This window comes from Lynx rufus, unplaced genomic scaffold (assembly GCF_022079265.1).
Source record: "Lynx rufus isolate CCGP_SWC_20201006 ecotype Redwood Valley unplaced genomic scaffold, mLynRuf1.p SCAF_13, whole genome shotgun sequence".
NCBI classification, from domain to species: Eukaryota; Metazoa; Chordata; class Mammalia; order Carnivora; family Felidae; genus Lynx; species Lynx rufus.
The window spans coordinates 23,867,355-23,894,253 of NW_025814827.1; the positions used below are offsets into that span (position 1 = coordinate 23,867,355).

General features: G+C 41.0%; 1 protein-coding gene across 1 annotated transcript in view; it reads right to left on the reverse strand.

The window, feature by feature from the left end:
* Nucleotides 1-24,021, reverse strand: part of TMOD2 (tropomodulin 2) — a 35,632-nt gene extending 11,611 nt beyond the window's left edge. Inside the window, exons 1-6 of the mRNA XM_047075108.1 lie at nucleotides 23,881-24,021; nucleotides 22,109-22,265; nucleotides 16,954-17,076; nucleotides 12,548-12,634; nucleotides 9,220-9,350; nucleotides 7,049-7,156 (exon numbers count right to left, since the gene is read on the reverse strand). Of these exons, the coding sequence (XP_046931064.1) occupies nucleotides 7,049-7,156; nucleotides 9,220-9,350; nucleotides 12,548-12,634; nucleotides 16,954-17,076; nucleotides 22,109-22,265; nucleotides 23,881-24,006 (732 nt within the window). The 5' untranslated portion in view covers nucleotides 24,007-24,021. The remainder of the gene's footprint in view (nucleotides 1-7,048; nucleotides 7,157-9,219; nucleotides 9,351-12,547; nucleotides 12,635-16,953; nucleotides 17,077-22,108; nucleotides 22,266-23,880) is intronic.
* Nucleotides 24,022-26,899: the final 2,878 nt, after the last annotated feature.

Genomic DNA, 26,899 nt, shown 5'->3' on the forward strand with positions numbered 1-26,899 from the left:
ACTTTCACCTCCAAATAACAAAGATAGTAATTTAAAATAATTCAGACCAGACCTGTGAATTTTACATACCTGTAAAACAAAAAATAAAACCAAAAAATCCTGACACAGGATTACCAACTTTGTAAGGTATGGACATTGAAAAAAATCCCACTACCATCTGTTATCATTGTCAGTTTTGTTTTGCGGTTTTTTCTCTGAGAAAAAGCATTTTAACATTAGGAAAAACAAAGAAAGGACATGATCTCCGAATTGTTTTATTTTGTCCCCTTTGCTATGAATAGATTAAAAAAAAACTTTACTGTTGACTAGCATATGGGCACTACTGATATTATTTCAGGTCATCTATAAATCAGAATTCCTCAAAGATAACTTTTGGAATATAATCACCACTCAGAGTGGCAAACCCACTGGAGACTCTCAGTTCAAAACAACAAATGCATGCACCTGCCTGTTCCCCTTGTGCCCAATGTTTCCCATTATCATAAAGAAAAGATAAAATCTTTGAGTGACTGGAACTCTCATAGTACAAGAAACAAACAAAACAGAGGGCCATTCCCTTGAAAAATTGCTCACGCACAGGAAAAAAAATAAAGATTGATGGAGAAATGAACACAAAAAAAGTTGTTGCCTGAGATGCCAGAGGTAAGTCCTGACTGGGGCATTGCATCAAAGAACTGCCTTCAGAACAAATGGAATAACCAGAGCAGATGGAGAGCACATTGCCCCTCCCCATAGCTTCCCTGAGACAGAAGCCACACAGAAACAGGGCACCTTCAGACCTACCACCTGATACCATGTGGGAGAAACAGAGAGGAGAAGCAGCCATGTCCAGGGATGAAATATACTGCAATGTACCCCTCCCAGAGTGAAGCCCCTCCTAACTGTAGAGTTGTGGGGGACTCCCAAGCCACCTGTCAGCTCCCCGTATATACCCTTCAAGAGAAGGCTGCTAGAAAATTCACCTGCCTGCTTACAAAAGCACTCATACATTCATTCATTCATTCATTCATTCATTCACTTATTCAAAAAAGACTATTTATTGGGTTTCTACAGTGTGCTGGCAGCAGAGGAAATAAAAATCCCTGTCAAAAGAGAGCTTATATTTGAGCAGGAGGGCAGTTGATACATCAATAAAGAAAATACATAGCCTGTTGGATGGTGACAAATGGAGAAATAGAAAGCATCTCCCTTTAAAAATTTTTTTTGATGTTTTTATTTATTTTTGAGAGAGAGAGAGACAGAACATGAGCAAGGGAGTGGCAGAGAGAGGGAGACACAGAATCCGAAGCAGGCTCCAGGCTCCGAGCTGTCAGCACAGAGCCCGATGCGGGGCTCGAACCCATGGACTGTGAGATCATGACCTGAGCTGAAGTCGGACACCCAACCGACTGAGCCACCCAGGTGCCCCAAAAGGGTCTCCCTTTTAAGGGAGAGGTCTCTTGATGAAACAGATCTACACAACTATGGAGGAAATGACCCTGGTTTACACAAAACAACCTCATTCTCTATTCAGAAATCTGGCAACCAGTGATTGCCAGACATACTAGGAAAACCAACATCATGGAAGAGAAAAGCCAAGTCAACCAATAGCACAGCATGCCCCAGAGGGAGCAGAGATCTTTCAAGGGAACAGAAACAAATATAAACATTTTAATTGTTATTGTCCCTCTTCCCTCTCCCCAAAAAAGAAAGAAAACGTACTCTATTAATAAAATAAGTACTGGCTATTATGGGGGGAAAAAGAAGAATATGTACATGAAAATGTGTTGAAAAATTTAAATATTACATTAAAATAAAGACAAGTAAAGGACATCCAGAATTACAAAATGAACACGGCTGAAGACCAAGTTGGTAAGTGAGAACATAAATCTGGGATATTCCCCAGAATGTCGAGTAAAAAGACAAAGATAGAGAAAATAGGAAAGAAATGTTAAAAGATACAGGGAAAGATACAGAAGTTCAACATTTATCTAGTAGGAGTTTCAGAAGGACAAAAGAAAAAAAAAAGACATCAGAGGGGAAGAAATTATAAAATAATAGGAAAAAATTTCCTAGAGTTGAAGAGAACTATGAATTTGTATATGAAAGAACCCACCGGGGGCACCTAGGTGGCTTAGTCAGTTAAGCATCTCTTGATTTCAGTGCAGACCATGATCTCACAGTCTGTGAGTTTGAGCCCCACGTCAGGCTCTGCACTGCTGGTGCAGAGCCTGCTTGGGATTCTCTGTTTCTCCCTCTTTCTCTGCCCCTCCTTCACTCTAGCTCTCTTCTCTCTCTCAAAAACAAACATTAAAAAAAAAAAAAAAGAATGCACTGGATGCTCAGCAAAATGAGTAAAAAGTCTCATAAGTGGTCACATACAAGTGAAATTTCAGAAAAGTTTCTAGCAAGAGAAAATAAGTTACTTAACAAAGTAACAAGACTCAGACCAGCATTAGTCACTAGACTGTAAGGGCCATGAGAAAGAGACTTCTATATTTACATATTTAGGTAATTGTAAATACTGGTGGTAAGTTTTAAATTTCTGCAATCAATCTCTTAACAAAACATAGAATATAATGGCATAAAACACACATAAAGCTGAAATGTGTGAACATAATGGAATAACTACAACTTGAGGCAGAAAAAGGAAAAGGGATGAAGGCAAAGTACAGAACTGCCATCAGCTTTTCTAATGGAGAAACAAAAGATCATCTAAGATGATATATCAAAAACAAAAAAGTGTGCATATCAGTGGTTTTCTACTCTGGCTGTACATTACAATGATCTAGAAGCTTCAAAATGTATACCAATGCTTGGGCCTCACCCCAGATGAAGTAAATCGGAATCTCAGGCTGTATGTAGCCTGGACTGCTAAATTTTTTTAAAGCTCTCCAGGTGATTAATGTTCACCAGGGTTGACAACCACTTTAATTAAAGTTATAAAGACAACAACTAGAAGAATGAAAAACAAACTGGTAATACCGATTGCTCTGGGGAATGGAACCAGGAACTTCTATATTATTTTAATTATTTTTATGGTGGAAAACACAGGAAGAAGGAAGAGAAGGAATCTAACTTGGGATCAGAACAGGATTTCTCAACCTTGGCACCAATGACAGTTGAGGCCAGAGAATTCTTTGTTGTGGGAGGTTGTCCTGTGTATTGCAGCATGTTTAGCAGCTTCTGAGACCCGTTAAATGCCAATAGTACCCTTCCCAGTCATGACAACCAAAAATATCTTCAGACACTGCCAAATGTCCCCCGGAGAGCAAAATTACCCTGAGCTGAGAAGCACCAGACTAGAAGAATCCTGTGTATTAGACAAGCACTTGCTTTAACTGCAAAGAAAGCTCAAAGATTTGGACTAACCTTATTGTACACCACATAAATTAAAGTGTATTTATTCCCTGCTAGGTCCTTAATTAGAATTAAACGCACACATTTTAATTACAGCATCAGAAGGAAATGCATCAGGCTTTTCCTCATGGACGCCCCAGGCTTCAGGATTTACGCTCATTATTAGAATAACAAAATGTCGGAGCAATTAGGCCTTTATAAAAAAAGTTGCAGGACTTCCTGGCAAGTAGCCAGGACCTTGCCAATTTCTTTTAAACTTGAGAAAACACTTTTCTCATACTGAACAAAACAAGGGAGACACAGCCAAACATAACCCTGGGCTATAGGCCCAAGTTAATTTCAGTTCAGCAAATATTTAAGCATCTATTACATGTGCTGGGGATAACATCGGTAAAACAAAGACCAGATTTCTTAAATGTTATATAAATAATTACAGTAGAAATACATTTTTAAAGAGAAGGTTTTGCTTTCTGTACTTCACAGGATTGTAGGGAAATCCAATTTCCTGCATTGTCCAAACCTGCCTCATCCAAAGGGTAGCCTCAAGGCACATGTGGCTATTGAGCCCTTGAAAAACGGCTGGTCTGAATTGAGACATGCTGTAAATATAAAACACGCACTAGATTTCAAAGATGCGGTATGAAAAAAATAATGTAAAATACCTTATTACATTTTCACATTACATTTTGAAATGATCATATTTGGGATATATTGGTTCAAATAAAATATATTATTAAAATGAATTCCACCTATGTCTTTTTTTTAATGTGGCTACCAGAAAATTTTTATATTTATACATGTGGCTTACATTTGTGGCTATCTCATTTTGTTATGGACAGTACTGTCTAAAAGAGCATTTTTTAATGTATGTGGACTTTTTCTGCTCCCTGCTAGAGATGTGGTTGCATGTAAGTACTTGGGGCATGGTGAACTGAACCTAATTACAGGTCACTTAAATTCACTTCCTGGCTTGTCTACATGATGTGTAGTCTTAGTTAAATTACTCAACATCTATGAGCCTCAGGTGCCTCATCTGCAAAGTGGGGATAATGCCATCTCACATACACATAATTTGCCTACCTTTACAGTAATCCCACAAGTACTTCATTGAATCTGTTCCTGAATCTTTCAAAGAAGTCTCCTAAAACTCTTTGCTTTAACACTGATCTTTCATTATTTTTTTCCTCTCTCTTTTTTTAAGGTAATCTCTCAACCCAAAGTGGGCTCAAACTCACAACCCCCAAATCTAGAGTTGCATGCTCTACTGACTGAGCCAGCCAGGCATTCCCATCTTTAATTCTTTGAAGGCAGTTGCTAGGGATAATCAAAGTTTGAAGATCTCTATTGCCTATGGGGTAATCAGCCAATTTTCAATCTACAGTAGGTTGAAAAGTAGCTTTCTCCACTCTGGCATGACTGAAAGGAGAGCCATGGGGGCAGCCAGGTGAGGGCTGGACAATATAAAGCCATCTAGGAATAAGGCCAGAGAGGCTTATGTTTTCACACCCTGAAGAACTGCAACTATTCCTTACAATTGTGTGATGAGCCAGAGTCACACGGTATGCTTTCAACACACAGCTGTTGCACTAAAAACAGTATCAAAGAGATGATTATTATTTGGATTTTATTTAGACCACTTAGCAAGTTATCTATTTGACTGAGTGGAAGAGTTACATTATTTGCTAGTAGGGTTGACAGTGGACTATAACCTATTTTCATCCCTGCAGTTTTACTGTCATGCAATACACTGAAGTGACAAATCATTTCTTTATTCATACCCTAGTCACTTGCATACAAAAGGTACTGGGAATATTTTGCTTTATTGAGAACCTATCTACTGAACGACAGAGACTACATAAAATCATATACCGATAAAAGTCCTTAAATAACTGATTTCACCTTTACCAATGATCTAGTTCTGCTATTTTACTATTTTAATGATAAGGTTTCAAATTGGAAACTTCTTTCAACCCACAAATTGAGATATAATTACTGCTGGTGAAAACATCAATTCTGTAGCTTAGTTCCTCTTACATGAGTGCTTATTTTATATTTGCTGTGGTCATCACAGAAATATTTTCTATTGCTGAGAGGTTGGAGGGCATGGTATTCATCCATTTAACAAGTGTCCAAACATCTACTCTGTGCTAACACTGCAATAGGTAGCCATTACTTTCATTTTACTTTCCGTTTTTAATGCTATTTTAGATCTTCCAACAGACATGTTGCTTTTTTTTTTTTAATTTTTTTTTAACATTTATTTATTTTTGAGACAGAGAGAGACAGAGCATGAACGGGGGAGGGTCAGAGAAAGGGAGACACAGAATCTGAAACAGGCTCCAGGCTCTGAGCTGTCAGCACAGAGCCCGACGCGGGGCTCGAACTCACGGACAGTGAGATCATGACCTGAGCCGAAGTCGGATGCTTTATCGACCAAACCATCCAGGCGCCCCCAGACATGTTGCTTTAAATCACATCATCACGTCAAGAAAACTTGTTTTTCTAGCTTGACTCAAAGGCTGAGCATTAGATGGTGCAGAATTACAGGCTGATGTTCAGGCTCTCCAAAACCGATATACTTTAGCAAAAGTATGAAAGCTGAGGCATTGTGTATAAAAACAGCATAGCTTGATGGTTAAAGCATCCTGGCTAGGGGCGCCTGGGTGGCGCAGTCGGTTAAGCGTCCGACTTCAGCCAGGTCACGATCTCGCGGTCCGTGAGTTCGAGCCCCGCGTCGGGCTCTGGGCTGATGGCTCAGAGCCTGGAGCCTGTTTCCGATTCTGTGTCTCCCTCTCTCTCTGCCCCTCCCCCGTTCATGCTCTGTCTCTCTCTGTCCCAAAAAATAAATAAACGTTGAAAAAAAAAATATTAAAAAAAAAAAAATAAAGCATCCTGGCTATAGAATCGGGAGGACCCGGTGGTGCCACTTACTGGCTGTGTTACCCTGGAAAAGATATTCAACCTTGCTGAGCCTCAGATTGCTCATTTGTTACAGTGGGAACTAATAACAGCACATACCTTATAGTATTATAGTGAGGATTAGGTGAGCTGACGTGTGTAATGCATAGAGCTTACTGCTGGTGTTTACTAATTGCTGAAGAAATGTTAGCTATTTATAGCAATAACATTGATGGTGGCAACAGTTGTAGTATTTACTTGGGCCAAGGGCCTTCCTTATTTAGCTGAATTATCTAAAATGCATGGAATTATCTAAAACAGGGCTTTTGGCTGGTTACTTTTTTCGTATTCTGGTTAACAAAAAATGTTTTAAGATCTAGTTGTTTAAAATATTTTTGAAACATACTAATCCATTTCAAAGATTAAAATGAAATACACTTTAATACTTTTATACATGCTCAGTTCCTGTAGGATTTGGGAGTCTTCCAATATCCATTGACTGTGACATTATGTTAATAGAGATGCAAAAGCTTCAGAAAATTTGTACTAAGTACAGAGCAAAAGCTAATATTTATGTAGTTAAATGCCTAATCTAATCTTATTTCTTTCTCCTCAAAGTGTACTGCTAACAAAATTTTAGTTAATTCAAAGTGCCTGACAGATGGGTTCTGTTTTATTGTCTTATTATAACTAATGTCTTTAACTGTGTAGAAAATTACCAGACCTAAAAACTGTTAATTTATAGAACACATTAAAAATAGTTTCTAACAAATTAAATATTTTCATGTAATATTTCTGAAATTTTACTCACAATTGCCACAGGGTCATTGCTGCGGGTTGCAGCCAGGCTGAACTTCTTTACGTGAGTGTTGGTTTCCAGAGCCTTTGCAAATTCCTTCAGGGTTGGAATTGGAATGTTCTAAAATGGGGGAAGGCACAGAGAGTTGATAGACCATTCTGTAGCTCCCCCACCCCAACTCAAGACCCACAGCTTTTAAATACCTTATGTGTTTAGATGGCTAAACGTGTGACATCCCTTCTAAAATACTCATTACCCATCCTCCAGCAGCCAAGTCATCCTGGGCCGACAGCACCACTTAGTATCTAACAAGGGAATCTAACACAACATGACATTCTGGCCTTGCTGTTCTGTTCACTCTGACCAAGAAATTATGCACATACCAAACTCCACTCCTTTTCTCTTTCATTCTCTATATTCTAGCCAGATTGATCTATGTGCCATTCTTTTAATACACCATGGTCTTTCTCTCCTCCATACTCTTATGTCTGCTTTTCCCTTCGCCTGGAAATTCTGTCCTTTTCTCTGATTAATTCCTACTCATTTTTCAAGAGGCAGCTGAATATCACCTCCTTTGTTCACTGGCTTTCCTAGGCAAGATAAAAAATTTCCTTATCTGCAATTCCACAACTTTTGGGGGCTTACCACATCATGTTGTAGTTATTGATTTAGTATTTTTCTCCTAATATAAGTTTTTCAGAATTAAGACAAAATGAATCTTACTCCATCTTTCACAGCACTTAGCACAGCCCCAATCACTGGGAGGCAGGCAATACAGGGTAGACTAGAGGTTGATATGAATCCTGGGTTCATTACAGACTAGCTCCATGGCCGTGAGCAATTTAATCTCCTTAAGTGCCACTACAGATTAAATGAGATACAGTAAGTTCCCCTTATCCATGGGGGATATGTCCCAAGACCTTGAGTGTATGCCTGTAACCACGGATAGCACTGAACACTTATATTATGTTTTTTCCTATACATACACACATACCTATGATAAAGTTTAATTTATAACTTAGGCACAGTAAGAGATTGACAACAGTAGCCAATAATAAAACAACAATTTTAACAATATATTGTAATAAAAGTTACATGAATGTGGTCCCTCCCTCTCTCTCAAAAGATAGCTATACTCACCCTTCTTCTTGTGATGTGAGATGATAAAATGCCTATGGAATGAGGTGAGGTGAATGACATAAGCACTGTGATAGAGGGTTAGGCTACTAATGACCTTCTGACAGTCTGTCAGGAGGATCACCTACTTCTGCACTGTGGCGGTTGACTGCGGTTAACTGCAAACCATGGAAAGCAAAACCGCAGATAGAATGGAACTCCTGTAATGAATTCCAAGTATTTAGCAAAGGATAAGGCTCACAGTGAATACTCAACACAAGTCAGTTATTATTAAATGGCAGATGTTGGCCCAACATGAATAGAATGGATACCAGGCAATGTTCTCTCTCCATCTCTCTCTCATCTCTCTCTCACTCACACACACACATACACACACTTCCTTCCCCTCCCTTTGAGAGTAACATGACTAACTACCAAACAGAATAAGGCAGAAGTGACAATGTGTGACTTCAGAGAATAGGCCATAAAAGGCACTGTGGTTTCCTGCTTGTTCTTTCTTTTTCTCTTCAGCCACTCCCTCTGGGAGAAGAAGACTGTCATGATGTGAGGCCACACAGGCAGCCCTATGGAGAGGCCCATGTGGTGAGAAACTGAGGCCTCCTGCCAACAGCCACATGAGTATGCCATCCTGGAAGTGTACCCCTCTACCTCAGTCAAGCATTCTGCTGATGGCAGCCCTTGATGACAGTTTTACTACAGCCTCACTTGAGACCCTGAGCCACAACTATCCAGCTAAGTCCTGATTCCTGATACTCAAAAACTGTGCGAACTAACAAATGTTTATTGTTTTAAGCCTCTAAGTTTTGGAGTACTTTATTACCCAGCAGTAGATAACCAACATTCTTTGTTTAACGCAAATACTGTGATTCTTTGCAAAAAATTCTAGAAGTCACTTTTTAAAAATTTCTTCTTTTGAGTAGGATAGCTTGCCTCAAAGTCAGTGACTACAGAGGATTGGAAACAGGTGTGAAAACTGGCAGTTATCTCCATTACATTTTTTAACCTCATGATAAATCAAGTGACTGACAATAATCATAACGCAATACCTTAATGTTGTTGAGGTTGACATCTTGCAGGCCGGGGTCATTGGCTTTCATCTGCTGCAGACTCAGTTCCACATTGGTGGGATTGGGTGGTTCCTCAAATACTGGCTTGACCTTCTCACCTTTGACCACATCTAACACACAAGTTTTAATTTTAAAAAGAAAGTGTAAGGGCTCTCCTGCCAAAATCAGAGATGACTTCCCCCAAAACGACCTTTCCTTCCCATGCTCCGATTCCAATAATACTCTAATATCAGTGATAGTAAAGCTGATGATTCTCAACTAAACAAACATGGGAATGGTACAGTTCTGAGTCACAGTTTCAAACACTGATGTTTCTCAACTGCAATGCAAAGAAGTCTCAGTGGCTGATGCTACATGGAACCAAAAGTTCAGAAGGCCTTATAGTAAATTCCAACCTACCCCCCCCCCCCGCCCCACCAAATCCACAAGCAGTTATTGCTGCTGTATATGGACCACTTTCAGACTATAATCATCAAGCTACAGGAGCTGAGATTCAAAAAAGAAATAAGTTTCTTCATTTCCAAAACCATACTATTCCTTTGGCCTCTTTTTTTTTAATATTATTTATTTATTCCTTTTAAGTAGGCTCCATACCCAATGTGGGGTTCAAACTCATGACCTTGAGATCAAGAGTTGCTCTACCAATTGAGCCAGCCAGGTGCCCCTTCTGGCCTCTTGACCATACCTCATCCTTCTCTGATTTCCATTTGGAGCTTTAATTTTGAGGAAGGTATGGGAAGAGAAAGGGACAGAAAGGCAGAATGGAACAATTCTCAAAAGCAGTTAACAGAAAACATTTGCAGTATATATTTAACATACAAACTGTTACTATCCCAATATACACAGGGCTCCTACAAATTAGTAGACAATCCAATTAAAAATGAACAAATAATATGATCAGAAGAATCTGTCACTCAACCAAAAATATAAAAAGTAATTAAATTGTAAAGTTAAAAAATGGAACACTATTTGACTAGCACAAAAATGTAAAAGATAACACGTAGAATTGGCAACAACTGTGAAGTCAAACACATCCTCTTACATTGATGGTGAGAACGTAAACTGGTACAAACTTTTTGAGAGTAATTTGGCCTTACTTATCAACATGTAAAATGTGGGTACTCTATGACCCAGTAATTCTGTATCTAGGAGTCTAATCTACAGAGAAAAAAAAGCACAAATACATAAAGGTATTTTTCAAGGATGTTGACTGACATATTACTTGTGGCAGCAAAATATGATAAACACAAAGCCTATCAATATGAAAATGGTTAAGTTACAGCATAATCTCTCATAATAAGATGTGATCTATTCATTAAAAGAAGGGGGCAAACCGACATGTACTGATAAAAGAAGAGAACCACAATTTGAAAAAAAGTTAATGAAAAATGAAATACTTAGGTATTTCATTTGTACGTATAAAAAATCTGTACAAGATCTAGATGAAGAAAACTACAAAACTTTATTGAAAGAAATCAAAAAGAACTAAATGGAGGGATAACTGCAAGAGAACCAATATTGTCAAGATGTCAGTTCTTCTCAACTTGAGGTATAGATTCAATGAAATCTCAGCAAGTTATTTTGTATACATCAACAAACTGATTTTAAAGTTTACAGGAAGAGGCAAAAGACCAAGAAAAACCAACACAATACTGAAAAAGAACAAAGTTGGAGGACTGACACTACTCAACTTTAAGACTTACTACAAAACTACAGTAATCAAAAGAGTGTGGTATTGGCGAAAGAATAGACAAACAGATCAATATAACAGAGTAGAGAGCCCAGAAATAGATCCACATAAATACAGTCAACTGATTTTCAATAAAGGAGCAAAAAATGCAATGGAGAAGAGTCTTTTCAGTAAATGGTGCTAGAACTGGACAACCATACACAAACAATGCATAAAAAAAGAGTCTAGACACAGACCTTAGACCCTTCACAAAAATTAACTCAAAAATTTTCACCTAAATGTAAAATGCAAAACAATAAACCCCCTAGAAGAAAGCATAGATGAAACTACGCTGCATGATATCATAATGGTGGATCCATGTCATTATACATTTGTCCAAACCCATAGAATGTAACCCCAAGAGTTAACGCTAATGTAAACAACAGACTTAGGGTGATAATGATGTGTCACTATAGGTTCATGAAGTGTAACCTATGTACCACTCTGGTGGGGGATGTTGGTCATGGAGGAAGCTATGCATGAATTGAAGACAGGGAGTATATGGGAAATCTGTGTGCCTTCTGCTCAGTTTTGCTGTGTACCTAAAATTCTAAAAAAAAAAAAAAAAAAAAAAGCCTTAAAAAAAGTTAATGATATGTCTGTGCATAAAAGCCCAGAAGATTATGCGCCAGATTTTTAAAAACAAACATGTTGTCAGAATGTTACCCTTTGATACTGAAGTTAAAAAGGATAAACATTTTTCATCTATATGAATAGGCAAAAATGAAAAAAAAATACTGCTCATTGTTTGGATAAATAGCTCAGTATCAATGATGGTCTGTAAATATGCTGCTCAGACTAGAAAGTACCTGCTAAGTCTCCTTCAAAGAGAATAAAATACACTTCACCTAAGAAAAATCTGTAATCTTCTCCAAGTTTTTACAGCACCTGGTTCACACTGTAGCAAAATTACTTGATTGTTGGTCCGTCCCTCCCATGGACAGATAAGTTCCTTTAGGCAGAGACCATTTTTTATCTTCATACCTAGAACATTCCTGACACATAAGGTATTCAGTAGATAACTAATGAATGAGTAAATACGAAAGTCTAATAAACTGTACGCTTTTCTTGGAAATGCTGACACAGAGAATTGTGGTCTTGAACTTTCTGTGCCAGCTAAGTCCATGCCAGTGTGTCTTTCACATTCTCAGGGGGAAGTAGGAATTCAAATTCTAATCACCTGTGTCTATTATTGAGAAAACAAAGATACCTAATAGAAAAGGGAACTTACTGAAAATTCTATTATTGATTAAAAAGCATCATCAGGAACATGAAACTCTGCAATCTATGTTGACTATGCAACCTTTTTATCAGCAATTTTATATTTTGGGTGAGTAGACCCACCAAAAGAGTGTATTCTGGGCAAAACACACTGATTGATCCATTATGCTGCAAAAACTTTGATTATTGGCTTCCCTATTCTGGTTTGAATGCCCAGAGCCCAGTGATCCTTAGTGTGTTGACAGAATCTACCTTCAAAGCCTACAGGATGGAACTCTGGATTCAACAGGCATCCCTCTTATCAACACCACCTGAAGCTCTCAATTTTCACACACCACAGACTCCACATCAACTTACTTCTCACGGGCACTTTGCCACCTTTAGTGCTGGCCGTTTCTTCATCAAACTTTGGATTGTTGAGTAAATTGTGTACTCCAAGAACAGCTAAAAACAAAGATTAACAGTGAATATACATTAAGTTTGGGAAGGCACATTAGGATGTCCACAATGTTAATTTTCCTTGAAGAACAATTCTTCGTATCATAAAGGTAAGTGTCCAGAGCCCCCCCAGCCTTGCATAGCGTGTGGGACACATACAGTGTTAAATAAGTTTATATATTAAAAAAATCTCTTTCCAAGGCCACCAGCAATCTTCAGATGTCTTTCTGGGGCTATACAGGTAGAATCATTTAGCATCTGGGGACAATGGTCCAGTTATGCCCCCAAATTACTGAAAACTTGCTTAGACCTCCTAGTTAAGTAGACTCAACCTTTCTGTTTTCTCATCTGTAAAATGTGAAGGTGGGACTGAGTCTAAGGATATTTTAAGATCTAACGTTATATAGATTACAGCATGTACTCTCCCAGAGGCAAATAACAGAAAGATCATGGGCCTCTTTCAATGTAAGCCACCCCTTTCTCAGGACCAACAGTTTTCCTCTCCAGTTTACAGCATCCTAGGGTGGTAAATAAAAGAGATGTCAGCAATAAAAGGCCACATAAGCATACTGAGATTTTCAGTCTCCTGTATTATGTGAAGCTTGCACCAGGAGGCAGCACAGGACGCAAGAAACAGCACTGGGCGAGAACGAGCTCTGGGCAGGCTGAAACACAACTGCCCCATCTTCCGATGAAACTGTGCAGATGAGACTGGCCACCTGGAGAAGAATCCCAGGACAAGTCTTCTGTCAATAGGTAGTGGAGGAGCATCTCAGAGCTCCTCATCAGCTGTACCGTAATCGACACATCAGGAGGAGGGAGGCAGCCAGCAGCAGCCCAATAAAGGGCAAAGGTGTAGAGCCAACAAGTCCAGGGTTAAGAGTGGCACTCAGGAGCAGTCACCTAGAGTTAGAATCCTGGTTCTATCACAAACTACCTGTGTGACTTGGGAAGTTACTAAATGCCCCTGAACATCAGTTTCCTCATCTGTAAAATAGGGATAATAATTATTCTTCAAGTGTTACAAAGATTAAATGACTTCCCATGCATCAGACAATGTTCTAAGTGCTTTACACATTCTTGTTAAAGAAATAAGAATTTGTTGCTGTGTTTCTGGCACTGCCTAAGGAGAAGATGCCCTATTTTTTTTTTAATTTTTTTAATTTTTTTTCTTTTTTTTTTCAATATATGAAGTTTATTGTCAAATTGGTTTCCATACAACACCCAGTGCTCATCCCAAAAGGTGCCCTCCTCAATACACATCACCTCCCCTCCCCTCCCTCCCACCCCCCATCAACCCTCAGTTTGTTCTCAGTTTTTAAGAGTCTCTTATGCTTTGGCTCTCTTCCACTCTAACCTCTTTTTTTTTTTTTCCTTCCCCTCCCCCATGGGTTTCTGTTAAGTTTCTCAGGATCCATATAAGAGTGAAACCATATGGTATCTGTCTTTCTCTGTATGGCTTATTTCACTTAGCATAACACTTTCTAGTTCCATCCATGTTGCTACAAAGGGCCATATTTCATTCTTTCTCATTGCCACGTAGTACTCCATTGTATATATAAACCACAATTTCTTTATCCATTCATCAGGTGATGGACATTTAGGCTCTTTCCACAATTTGGCTATTGTTGAGAGCGCTGCTATAAACATTGGGGTACAAGTGCCCCTATGCATCAGTACTCCTGTATCCCTTGGGTAAATTCCTAGCAGTGCTATTGCTGGGTCATAGGGTAGGTCTATTTTTAATTTTTTGAGGAACCTCCACACTGTTTTCCAGAGTGGCTGCACCAATTTGCATTCCCACCAACAGTGCAAGAGGGTTCCCGTTTCTCCACATCCTCTCCAGCATCTATAGTCTCCTGATTTGTTCATTTTGGCCACTCTGACTGGCGTGAGGTGATATCTGAGTGTGGTTTTGGTGTGTATTTCCCTGATGAGGAGAGACATTGAGCAGAAGATGCCCTATTTGATAGACACAGGCCACTTAGGTCATCCAAATATATCTTGCTTTGGCCCTATATGCACTGAGCAACTTTTTTTTTTTTTTTTAGATTTTTTTTTTTAAGTTTATTTATTTTTGAGAGAAAGAGACAGTGTGAGCAGGGGAGAGGCAGAGAGAGAGGTTGACACAGAATCCGAAGCAGGCTCTAAGCTCTGAGCTGTCAACACAAAGCCCGATGCAGGGCTCAAACTCACAAACTATGAGATCATGACCTGAACCGAAGTTGGATGCTTAACCCACTGAGCCACCCAGACGCCCCTTCACTGAGCAATTTCTAATTATAATTTGGCTCCCCTTGCCAAGTTTCAATTTTTATTTTATCTGTTTCCTGGGAATCTGGCTAGTGGATCCGCCCCAAACTGATGGCCCTTATGTGCATAGACAAGATGAAATCTCTAGACCAGCAGAGCTGGTGGTCAAGCTGAGGTACAGACGCTCTGAGAAATGCTGCCTTGGCGGTCAGCTGCTGCTCCCCTGCCATTGTCTACCTGCCATCATAACATGTGCAGGCCATTGATACTCATTGTTATCTAAACCTCACTGGCTGTCAGCCCATCCACTCACGGGGCTGCTCTTGATCTTCCAGAAAGATCCACCCTAGAGAAGATGCTGTCACCCACCCCCAGGTGGGCTTCGTGAGCTCTGAGGGAGCACCTGACGATGGAGTGAGGCTGAGTAGAGATAATAACACAGTTTTCTTTCTGGATTATTCCCCTGGTATTATTATTATATGAATTTCAGAATCTAGATTTTTTCAAATGGTTGGTGTTTTTCTCTTTCTCCTTTCTTCAGCATTTCCTGGGAATTCGAGCCCAGCCATGCATTCTCCCTTTGGGCATGTCCATGAGACAACCCTTGAGAGGAGCAGTAACCATAACAAGATCCCTCCACAGCAACCACAGGGCTAAGAAAAAAGGTCACTGCAAAGCACCTTCTTAACTGCATGATGCAGATGCCTTAACTCCTGCAGTGATTTCTGAGACAGGTTCAAATATATGAACTTAATATTGATGACTATCACAGAAGGAATGGAAATGTAGCTGAGATGGCATGGCTGGTTCTCCTGGGAGGGAGGATTATTATTACAAATGTCTTTCAGTGGAATAAAGATGTGAGAATTTTTGCCAAAGCTTGTGGACTGTTTCTGAAAGCACCTTTATCCTGTGGTGACCTAATAACCCTAATAATCCATATTTACATCCCACTTGGAAAAAAAACACATCCCATTAATGCACAAATATGCTGGTATATGCATAGAATCTTTCTTGAAGGATATATTAGAAATGGGAGGAGGCTTAATTAGGGTAAGAAACTTTCTCTTTTTTTTAACATTTATGTATTTATTTTTGAGAGAGAGAGAGAGAGAGAGAGAGAGAAAGAGAGAGAAAGTGATTGGGGGAGGGGCAGAGAGACAGGGAGACAGAGAATCCCAAGCAGGCTCTGTGCTGTTAGCACACAGCAGGATGCGGGGCTCAATTCCACGAAACGTGACATTACGACCATGAGCCAGAATCAAGAGTTGGGTGCTAAACCGACTGATCCACCCAGGTGCCACAGAAACTTACTTTCAGTACATAGCCTTTTGTTGTTGTTGTTATGTTCCAGTAATAGTTTATTTACCAAAACAGGAGGCAGGTCGCAGTTAGCTGACCCCTAATCTACTGCCATCTTGACTTCCCATTCTTCTATACTATTTGTGTTTTGCCTATCTGCATGTATAATCAATTCAAATCATAACAACATTTACTATTTTGTTGCTATCGTTAAGAAAACTAGAAAAAGATGAGGAGATCAGGCTGATTGGCTTTACTTCCTGCGTGGATGTAATGGTAAATAACTCCTGCTCCATTGTGGGGCTAACAAACCTCTTAGTGGCAATCAGAATGGAATGGTGACTGTGGGGAAGGGCAAGAGCTTCATGAATATTTTATGAGGATAAAATGTGATAAAATGCAAATATGAAAGCTCCTTAGAAAGAGTGAGGGCTATTATTTTGTTGTTTAAATTCTCAGTGCTCCTTTAGATTTATTCCCTTTGGTTTCTCAAACTCTTGAATTTTGTAACATAGGTATTATTGGGACAGTTTACATCTGAGATAGGACTCTAAATTTTATAGCTGAGACACATACAGCAAAGTAAGGTTTGCTCAGAGAGGTTAAGTCACTTGCATTGAGTCTTACAGCCATATAATAACAGAAGACAACCTGGTATTGCAATCCTTATCAGTACTTATAGAGAAGCTCAAACGCTGCTGCTGGGGTGCCGGTGAGTGCCTGGAGGTCACAGAGCCAGACAGGCAAGGTTCCCAGAGTTGAGGACTAACCTGCAAGATCATAGAGTTCGGTGTCAGAGGCGCTGGCCAAAGCTTCTTCTAGTTCTGGGTCAAGGGTCACTTTTTCTTCTTTACGAGTTTCTACTGGCTTTTCTTTGGGGATGAAGACTCTCCCTTTAAATCAGAAGAAAAACAAAAACCATTGTGTGTTGCTGACCAGGGTAGGGTAAAAGGACTGACCAGACAATGCAGCTCTGGCCACTAAAAGTTGCATGCCCAACTGGGATTCCTTAATTGCTGGGATGGCAGTAGCATTAATCCACTATCAGAGGGAAGAAATGTCAGAGGAGGAATCCTGTGTTTGGCAACACAAAGATGTGAGGAGACAACAGTCTTTAAACAGACAGGGAAACGGTAGTTTTTACCTCTCTACCATTGATCGCCACCATTGCCCTTAGACCTGGACAAGAGAGGTCCTGCCACAAGCCCCACACTTTACAGGGCCCCACTCTGGTCTTCCTCTCCTGCAATCTCCCTCCTCCCCATATCGAGGAAGGAGTCATGGGGTCAAAGAGACATTACCATCCAGAATCCAGGCTACCTGCTAGACCATGCTCCACGCATCTAGAACCCTGGAATTCTCTGCCCAAAGACACCTAAACCTGCTTCCAAGGCCTGCATGAATCCCTTCCCCATGTCACTCTAGGCCAAGAGGAGGCTATTTGTGGATGAGTATAGATGAAGCTTGGGTATGTAGGCTGGGTGTCAAATATGTATGGTGAAGCCCAGCAGCGTAAGACAGACTCATATGCTTGCATGAAACTTTTAGAAGTCCAAGAATCCTGGCTTTCTAGGTGTATTTGTAGGAGTGTGTGTGTGTGTGTGTGTGTGTGTGTGTGTGTGTGTGTATTATTTATTTATTTATTTATTTATTTATTTTGAGAGAGAGAAAGAGAGCATACATGAACAGGGGAGGGGAAGACACAGGGAGAGAGAAAATCCAAGCAGGCTCTGTGCTATCAGCATAGAGCCTGACACAGGGCTTGATCCCATGAACCATGAGATCGCGACCTGAACTGAAATCAGTAGTCAGATGCTTAACTAACTGAGCCACCCGGTGACCCAAACATATATATTTTTTTAAGTTTGTTTATTTGAGAGAGAGAGAAAGAGCATGAAAGCAGGCAAGGGCAGAGAGAGAGGGAGAAAGAGAATCCCAAACAGGCTCTCCACTGTCAGCACGGAGCCCAATCTCATGAACTGTGAGATCATAACCTGTGCTGAAATCAAGAGCTGGATGCCTAACCAACTGAAAGACCCAGGTACCCCACAGTATAAAACATATTTTAATAGTTTGTTAGTTTTTTTTCAAAAAATTTTTTAACGTTTATTTATTATTGAGAGACAGACAGAGCATGAGCATGGGAAGGGCAGAGACAGAGACACAGAATCTGAAGCAGGCTCCAGGCTCTGAGCTGTCAGCACAGAACCTGATGTGGGGCTCGAACCCACAAACTGCAAAATCATGACCTGAGCTGAAGTCAGACACTTAATCAACTGAGCCACCCAGGCGCCCCAACAGTTGGTTAGCTTTTAAATATAAAAAATGGCACATGGACTTCTATTTGTGTTCTTGCTTTGGACCTTGCAAATTGGAGGTTCCTGAGGAACAAACTGGTGCTCTTCCAGAGTTTTGCCCCCTAGACTGATATTGTTGACTACTAGGATGCTGTATCTAGGGTCACTTGGACTAGTGTAGTGAACTGGGGACACAGCCACCTCTCTAGAACATACCAAAGGAAGTCAGATTTAAAGGGAGAAATCAGGGTTGACATTTTTAGAACTATGGTGGTCTGTGAACAGCAAGGTACTCTGTGCTTCCCATATGCACATACTCTGCCAGCATCTCCTGCTTCATCCTGTCAGCCAGATTCCATTTATTTTGACCCTGACTTACTTCTGAATATGTCGATATCTATGCCCTACCTCACCAGCCTCAACCTCTGGACTGACGATCACATCAGTGGGAGAATCGCATGTTACCTGCTCCTAACACTTAGCCAGGTCAATGCACCCACATCCCACATGTGCAATGACTCATAAAGGGAAACCCAGGACATTCCAGATCTGCCATAGCAATACTCCAGACCTACTTGCACTTTTTTCCAATTCCTTCCAGCTTTTGATTTGTGGTTTCTTTTTTGGAGCTGCTCTTACTTCTTGGCATGATCTTTGACATTGTTCTCCTCCATTTTGATCTTTGGAGTTCCCTAAAGACACACCCTTCAATTGCCCTCTCCTCTGTCCCCTTGGGTAGAACAGACAGCTGGCTCCAGCTTCAGCCAATGGGGACCAACACTGTTTCTAGGTCTCCATGGCTAGCCACTCTTCCCTACTCCCATTGGAAAGGTAAAGGTCAAACCCAAAGTCAGTAACTCTCCTTCATGAATCCTCTCCAAGAGATGTCCCTGGTTGCAGGGGCTACAGACTTCCTGATAGTTTACCAGATCTTCAAATGCTTGCATATGTTAACAGGGACTAGGTAGAGCTGGGCACCCTAGAGAGACACCACTGCTTGTGGTCAATCTGAGGTCAAGGTCTCTACTATTGACCATCAACCTGCTTCCTGCCTCAGCATCACATAAACTGCCACATTTCCCAGAAAGAAGGAAAATACACTGGAGAATGATGAAAAATACAAGGAGAATGACTAGAAGATAGAAAATGAAAAAGAAAATAACCAATCAATAACATCTCAGATGCTGGGGTGCATCCCAGACTTATTTTTCATAGTATCTGCAGCCCAAAGCATTTTCCTTGCGGCTCAGATGATCTTGATTCCAGAGTCAAATAGGCTTCTACATTTCTCCTTCCTGGTAGTGTTTAGGATTACCCAAAACACCAGGTACACAGGTGGCCCCCAGTTGTCAAAATTTAGGACAACTGCTGCTGCATATCCATTTTTAGGGGCGGGGCAATCACACATCATGTTCTAAGTGAATAAAACCATCACAGAAAGTTAAATGTGGCCCAGGAACCTCAGGGCCCAGGGCACACGGTATTCAGAACTGAAGTTGTACAGCCCCTCTTCTGAGGCTTTCATGATTGCCTCCACTGCTCCCAGTTGGTTAGCTGGGACCAGGTCATCTGCTGGTCCTTCCAGGGGCGCTGCAGACTCTGCTCTGATCCCTCCGCTCTGTTTGGAAAACTTGCTCTCTGCTCATTTTGTCCAACTGTGTTGCTTCTCAACCTTCTCCTAAGCACTATGCAATTTGTGTGCCCCTTCTGTATTACCATTTACTACTCAGACTGCTCCTGGACTCCTAACTCCCATGTGAAACATCTGGAAATTAATCTGGATTGAGAGATACTTTACCATTGCTGCTCCCCCAGACCTGTACTCTGAGAAGAAGCAACCACAACTTTCCTCTTATTATTCTGTCACTATCCTAATACTGGATGTTAATTGGGATTTTATTGAAGATTTGACATTGTTTCTTTCACAATGAAATCGATCCAACAGCAGCTACACTGCCTTAGAAACAGCTACATATTTCTATGGTATTCCTTAGTTATTTGCCCAATTTGTCACTGTCCAACTTCACTTTCTTAATAAATTGACGTTATCAGTGGTGCCTGATGCATCAAATGTGCACAATTCAGAGGACTGCCAGATGTTGCTCTGACTCATGCCAACTGAGGAGCTATGCTCCTGCCCCCCACGACCCCGAACAGCAGCTCTGAGGTGGCATTCATTCGAACCCCTGTTTATCAAGTGCCTCCCCAGTGCCAGTTTCTATGCTGGGATGCAAGAGAGACAAAGTCCCACTGTAGGGATCTCATCTAATGTGGGAAACACACAAACCCAAAGTAAATAGACAAAATGATGAACAACACTGAGATAGTGCTGTGAAAGCAATAAATGAGTGTCATGGCAGAAAGAAGGGAAGGTCAGGGAAAGCCCAAGGACCTGACATTTAAGCTGAGATGTTTAGAATGTGAGAAATGGGAATGTGGGTCAGAAGGAAGGGGCCATGAGAAGACCCTGGGATGGGAAAGGAACTTGGCAGATTTGGGGAAATGAACAACGACAATGGGGCTAAGACTTAGCAAGAGAAGGGGAAATGAGATTAGAGAGGTGGGCAAGGTGAGCTCTCCCAGGATTCTGAGGACCACAGTAAGGATTTGAGACTTGAAGCAGGGGAGTGACATGATCTGATTTGCATTTTAAAAAGACTGTAGTTGCCATGAGGTTACCAATGATTCCATTAGTATCCGTGGGCCCAAGTCACTGTCTGCAGCTGTGGAAACTGCACAGGCTATTGGGACCCATTTTTCCTCCAAATGGGAGCCCAGGGTTAAGAGCTAAGGAGGATGGGTTTTCCTTGTCTTGGAGAAACATCCCTTTGCTCCTCAGAGCCTCACCAGGACGATCACAATGCTCTTCTCACTAGACCACAAGCTCCTGGAGGGCAAGGTAGGGTCTTATTCACTGTGGCCCCAGCACCTGGTGTCTGGTAAATCCTGGCTGAGGGAATGGTTGACTGCACTGGTCTCTAACGGTAGCATCTCAGGTTAGGGGTCTGGTGCCACCACTATCCTAGACATGGAGTAGAAAAGCCTTGAGGGGACGTCTGCAGCTGGTGAAGCACTGGGCTAAGAGAAACACACTAATGCCTATAAACCTTTGAGGCACGACACTACCTCATACTGCCAAAGCTTTTTCTTTGGGGTTGAAGATATTTTTCATAGAACTAACTTGAGTACCATCACACTCTAAGTATTCATTTATTTAGCCTATATATTCTGCCGTATTTTTTTTGCTGAGTAAACATTTTTTTGGAGGAGTTTTAGGTTCACAGAGCACAGTACAGAGAGTTCCAATATACTCCTTGTCCCACACTTACAAACCCTCCCCCATCGACATCCTGCAGCAGAGTGGTACGTTTGTTATAACTGAAGAACCTACATTGACATCATTATCACCCAAAGTCCATACATTACATTAGGGTTCGCTCATGGTGGTGCACATTCTACAGGATTGGACAAATATACACTGACATGTCTCTACCAGCCATGATTCTTTTAATAAAGAATCCAGTTCTTGGGCTTCCTTCCCACTTCCAGGTCAGTTCCCTTGCTGGACCCCCTGTGACAAGGTATCCGGAGTCCCTTTGTCCCAGGATGTGGTACCTGTGGTCCTTACCTTTCTTTTCTCCAGTAAAGGGCACAAAGTCTTCCCTGTCTTTCTGTTCCAAAGCCTCCTTCTCCAGGTACATAAGGAGGTGCTCACGATCAAATGGGCCAGTGGCTGCTTTCTGTGTCTGGTCTTTCTGTCGCAATCCAGCCGGTAGCAGGGCGCTCTGATGACACAGAGGTGTGAGCAGGAAGGAAGGTGTTTGCCCTACTGATGCTCTGTTACCCGCCCCCCACCCCAGCCCTGCTGATACTGGGGAGGCAGGGCACCTGTGCAGAGACGTATACGTGAACTGAGGACCGAGGTCTCTGGCATGTCTCTGAGGCCCTACTTGCTCTAACATCCTGTGCTGAGAGGAAGGCTCCCAGTGAGTGCAGGCAGAACATAAACGGCTCGAGCAGCCTCTGAATCTTCTGTAGCTGCTTTCTAGAATGTGGTGGCAAAAGTCCAGCCACCCTTCGTGGCCTCCTTCCTCACAGATCACACTTAGGTTTGGCCAGCTCTGTACCCAATGTGCTCCTAGGCAGGCATATGGAGACAAATGAGGAGCCAACATGGCTATCCTCTCCTATCTCTAGCCTTTCTCCTAGGAAAACATCCAAGCACGTGAGCAAATAGGGTAGATGCTGATACTTGCTTGATGAAGCTTAGGGATTCCTTAAGTTTCAAAACTAAAAAAAAATTTTTAAGTAAATAAAATATCCAATGTCTGGCCTATCAAAATATCATATAAATAATTTTTAGCGACATTTTTATTTATAGTAAAAACCACTATTTTGGATGCCTCTGATTCTAAGTTTAAGATAACACTATCAGGGCTGAAGAAAGTGTTTGCTAAACAAACACTGTAACAAGCTACTTAGCATTTCAAGAGCTGATAAAAATATTAGAAGCTCCACTTAAATTTACATGATATTGTTGTTACAATAACTCAAATCTATCCATTGCTGTAAGATCACCAAAGGTTTCAAGTTATTTATGCAGTTTTTATAAATAAGATATAAAACAGATCTGCATTTGGGGGTAAAGACTTGGTTTAAATACCACCTCTGGTGTTTACTAATATGGGATTTTATATCAATTACCTCTCCTAGTTTGTCCCCCTCATATATGAAATGGGAATAAAATTTTTTAATTTTTGTAATTTTTAATTTTTTAAATTTTATTTATTTGAGAGAGAGAGAGAAAGCATGCACAAGTGGGGGAGGGGCAAAGGGAGGGGCAGGGGGCAGAGAATGAGAAAGAGAGAGAGAGAGAGAGAGAGAGAGAATATCCCAAGCAGGCTCCACACTCAGCATGGAGCCTGACACAGGGCTTGATCCCATGACCGTGGGATCATGACCTGAGCCGAAATCAAGTCAGACACTCAACTGACTGAGCCACCCAGGTGCTCCTGAATGGGAATAATATAATTTACTCCAATGGCTTCTGTGCCCAGTAGACTGTATGACCTCACAATAGAACTTTGGTAAGATTTGTTCCCTTTCCCTCTTTCTTTTCTTCCTCCCTAAGTCAGACTGTTCCTTTCTTAAGAAATGGAAAATATTTTTTACTATTTACATTAAATTGGTTTTTGAGAAATATGTTTGCCGTATTATACAGATGTGGCTACTGAGGTTCTTTATGAATTTGTCAGAGTGAATCACCCAGAACCAATCAGGGGAAGAACCCAGAATTTGCATTTGGAGCTAAGGGATCTCTCTACCATTGTTTAATGACCAAGCCACACCATTTATCCCATACTATCATGACCCACGCTGCTTCAGTTCCAGGTCACTAACCTTGGGATCTAGGTCATCAAGAACATTTTCCAACTGTTTCAGTTCCTCTTCTGAGAGTTTGCCAAGAAGCTCATCTTCATCGATGTTCTTGTATTTCTCCAGCTCTTTTTGAAAAGGGAGTGCCATGGTTTCTTATATGCCCTTCTCATGGGTCATGAACATTTAAACAGACCAGCTTCCCAGGACTTCAGAATACTACAAATAAGAAAGAGACACTGTTATTTTAATCCATGAACTGGACTTATTGACAGGAGACAGGGCTCTGCTATCTGCCAACGGAGTCTTTATTGGACGAATAATTCAAAGAAAAGGTAATATCACCTCCCTCCGCAGAGCAACCAGACAGCTTACAAAGGGTTTTCATATGCATTCTTTCACTTATTTAGATCTTTCCAAGCAGTCTAGAAAGGAATCCTGGACAGATATTAATATCCCATTTTACAGATGAAGATTCTGAGGCAAAGGTGGCTAAGTGCCTTGCTCGAGGCTCCAGAGCTGGCATGTGCCAGGCGTCCTGGTTCCCAGTGGAGTAGAGAGCCTTTCTACCACACTACTCTGCCTCCTCCAGCTTTCCATAGAAAACAGTGAAAAACAATGCATGAATTGTAAAGCCGTTGTAAGAAGCATACTTGTGTCTTTTCAGGGAGAGAGTGATGTGAGGAATACAAAATGGGGCTCATTCAGGAAAGAGTCTGGAATGTCCGTGTGAGAAAGCATTGTTCATTAACTCCCTGCAATTCATCTAAGTAAGATTCTAAAATCCTGACTACATACTCTCTCCATGTTTCTCTTTTCTTCTTCCCTCATCTTCTGTTCTCTTTCTAGTCCCATAGTCCCATTTCTTTTTCTTTTTCTTTTTTTTTTTTTAAGTAGGCTTCACTTCCAGTGCAGAGCCCAACATGGGCTTGAACTCACAACCCTGAGATCAAGAACTAAGCTGAAATCAAGAGTCTGATGCTTAACTGACTGAGCCACCCAGCAGCCCCTAGTCCCATTTCCTTTTTGTTTCCTTAGTCATGCTCCCTATCTCGTTATACCTCTAGTCCATTCTCCTTCCAACCCACTCTTTTATACCACCTCACTCCTAAACTTTCACTCAAAATGAAATTTTTACTCAATCCCATCTTTCCTGCAGAGGATTTTTCATCTCTCCTCTAGAAAGATAATATTGCATTTAGGAAATAGCAAGGTGCTTACTTAGCTGATTGTGTTTCTCCTTAGACAGTATTAACCTCAATCAGATCTTTCAAGGCAATTAATATTTGCTGTATGCCTACCATTTGTCAGGCACGGGTCTAGACAGCAGCAACACAAAGATAAGCAAGATGTGATCCTTCCTTCAAGAAGATCACAGCTCAGTGAGACACCTGAATAGAGATAACACCACTTGATAAATGTTATAACAGAAGGATTAAATAGGTTTAAAAACACAAGAGGGAGGCACCTGGGTGGCTTAGTCGGTTGAACATCCGACTTTGGTTCAGGTCATGATCTTGTAGCTCGTGAGTTCGAGCCCCATGTTGGGCTCTGTAATACCAGCACAGAGCCCAGAGCCTGCTTTGGATTCTGTGTCTCCATCTCTCTCTGCTCCTCCCCTGCTCACTCTCTCTTTCTCTTTCTCTCAAAAATAAACATTAAAAAAAAATTAAAAACACAAGAGGAAGTAATCATCAGGTAAGAGAGGTGGAGAGTTGAGGGGAAACTGTGAAAAAGGGGTTGCATTTGAGCCCTGAAGAAAAAGACCATAGATGGGTGTGGGTCGGGAAGGATTATTCCAGAGAAAAGAGCAGCATAAACAAAGGCACAAAGATAAGAAGGTAGGTGGTATGTTGGTGAAGGGTTGATGTGCTATGGGGAGAGGAAGAAAATAAAGGCAAGACAGGGACACTTGGGCAGGGCCTTCCCTATGAGTCTTGCCAAGGACATTGGGCTTTATTCTGTCGGAGATGGGGAGCCACCATACATTTTTATTTTTATTATTTATTATTTATTTTTTATTTAAAAAATGTTTATATTTGAGAGAGAGAGAGAGAACATGAGGGGGTAGGGGCAGAAGGAGAGGGGGTGAAAGAATACCAAGCAGGCTCTGCACTGTCAGCACGGTGCACTCAAGGCTCAAACTCACGGACCATGAAATCATAACCTGAGCCAAAATCAAGAGTTGGATGCTCAACTGACTGAGCCACCCAGGCACCCCTCCACCACAAATTTTTAAAGTAAAGGAATGATCTGAGAAGTGCTGTTTTTTTATAGAAAGTAATTCAAAAGGTAAGAATGAAGAATGGGTTGGCATGGGAAGAGACTGGGTGAAAGTGAGCCACTAAAGGGCTATTAGAATGTTGCTCCCCTGTCTTATTAATTCAACTGCTCACCACATTCAAGTTTGTGGTTTTCTACTTGGGTGTCTTTTCCATATACAACATAACTCTCTCATTAGCCAGATTTTTTTTTTTTTTTTTTTTTTTTTGAGAGAAAGAGAGAGAGAGCACGGGAGAGCACAGGCACTGTGCCAGTAGGGGCAGAGGGAGAGGGAGAGAGACAGAATCTTAAGCGGGTTCCACGCCCAATGCAGAGACCAATGTGGGGCTTGATCTCATGACTCCGAAATTAAGAGTCAGACACTTAACTGACTGAGCCACCCAGCCATCCCTAGCCAGACTTCTTTTAAGCTTCCATTGCTATAGTCCAGTGAAACAAACAAACAAAACCCTCCCGCAAAAACTATCCCACTAAAGTCAGAGAACAATTGGATCATATGCACTTTGTTCTGGTCTCTGCAACCGCTTATTTATCATGTGACACTGGGCATAGATCTAAATCTGCCAGAGCCTTAACCATCAAATGAACTGGTTGAACAATCCTACTTAAAGTTACATAGTTTTCCACATTTAACATTCTGAAATTGAGATGTGTTTTACAATGGATGATCCTACGATTACTGTTGGCCCAGCAGCAGTCAAGATGTACTTGACATTGCCTACGAATGCATAAATATCAAAAGTACCAGCTTCAAAACTAG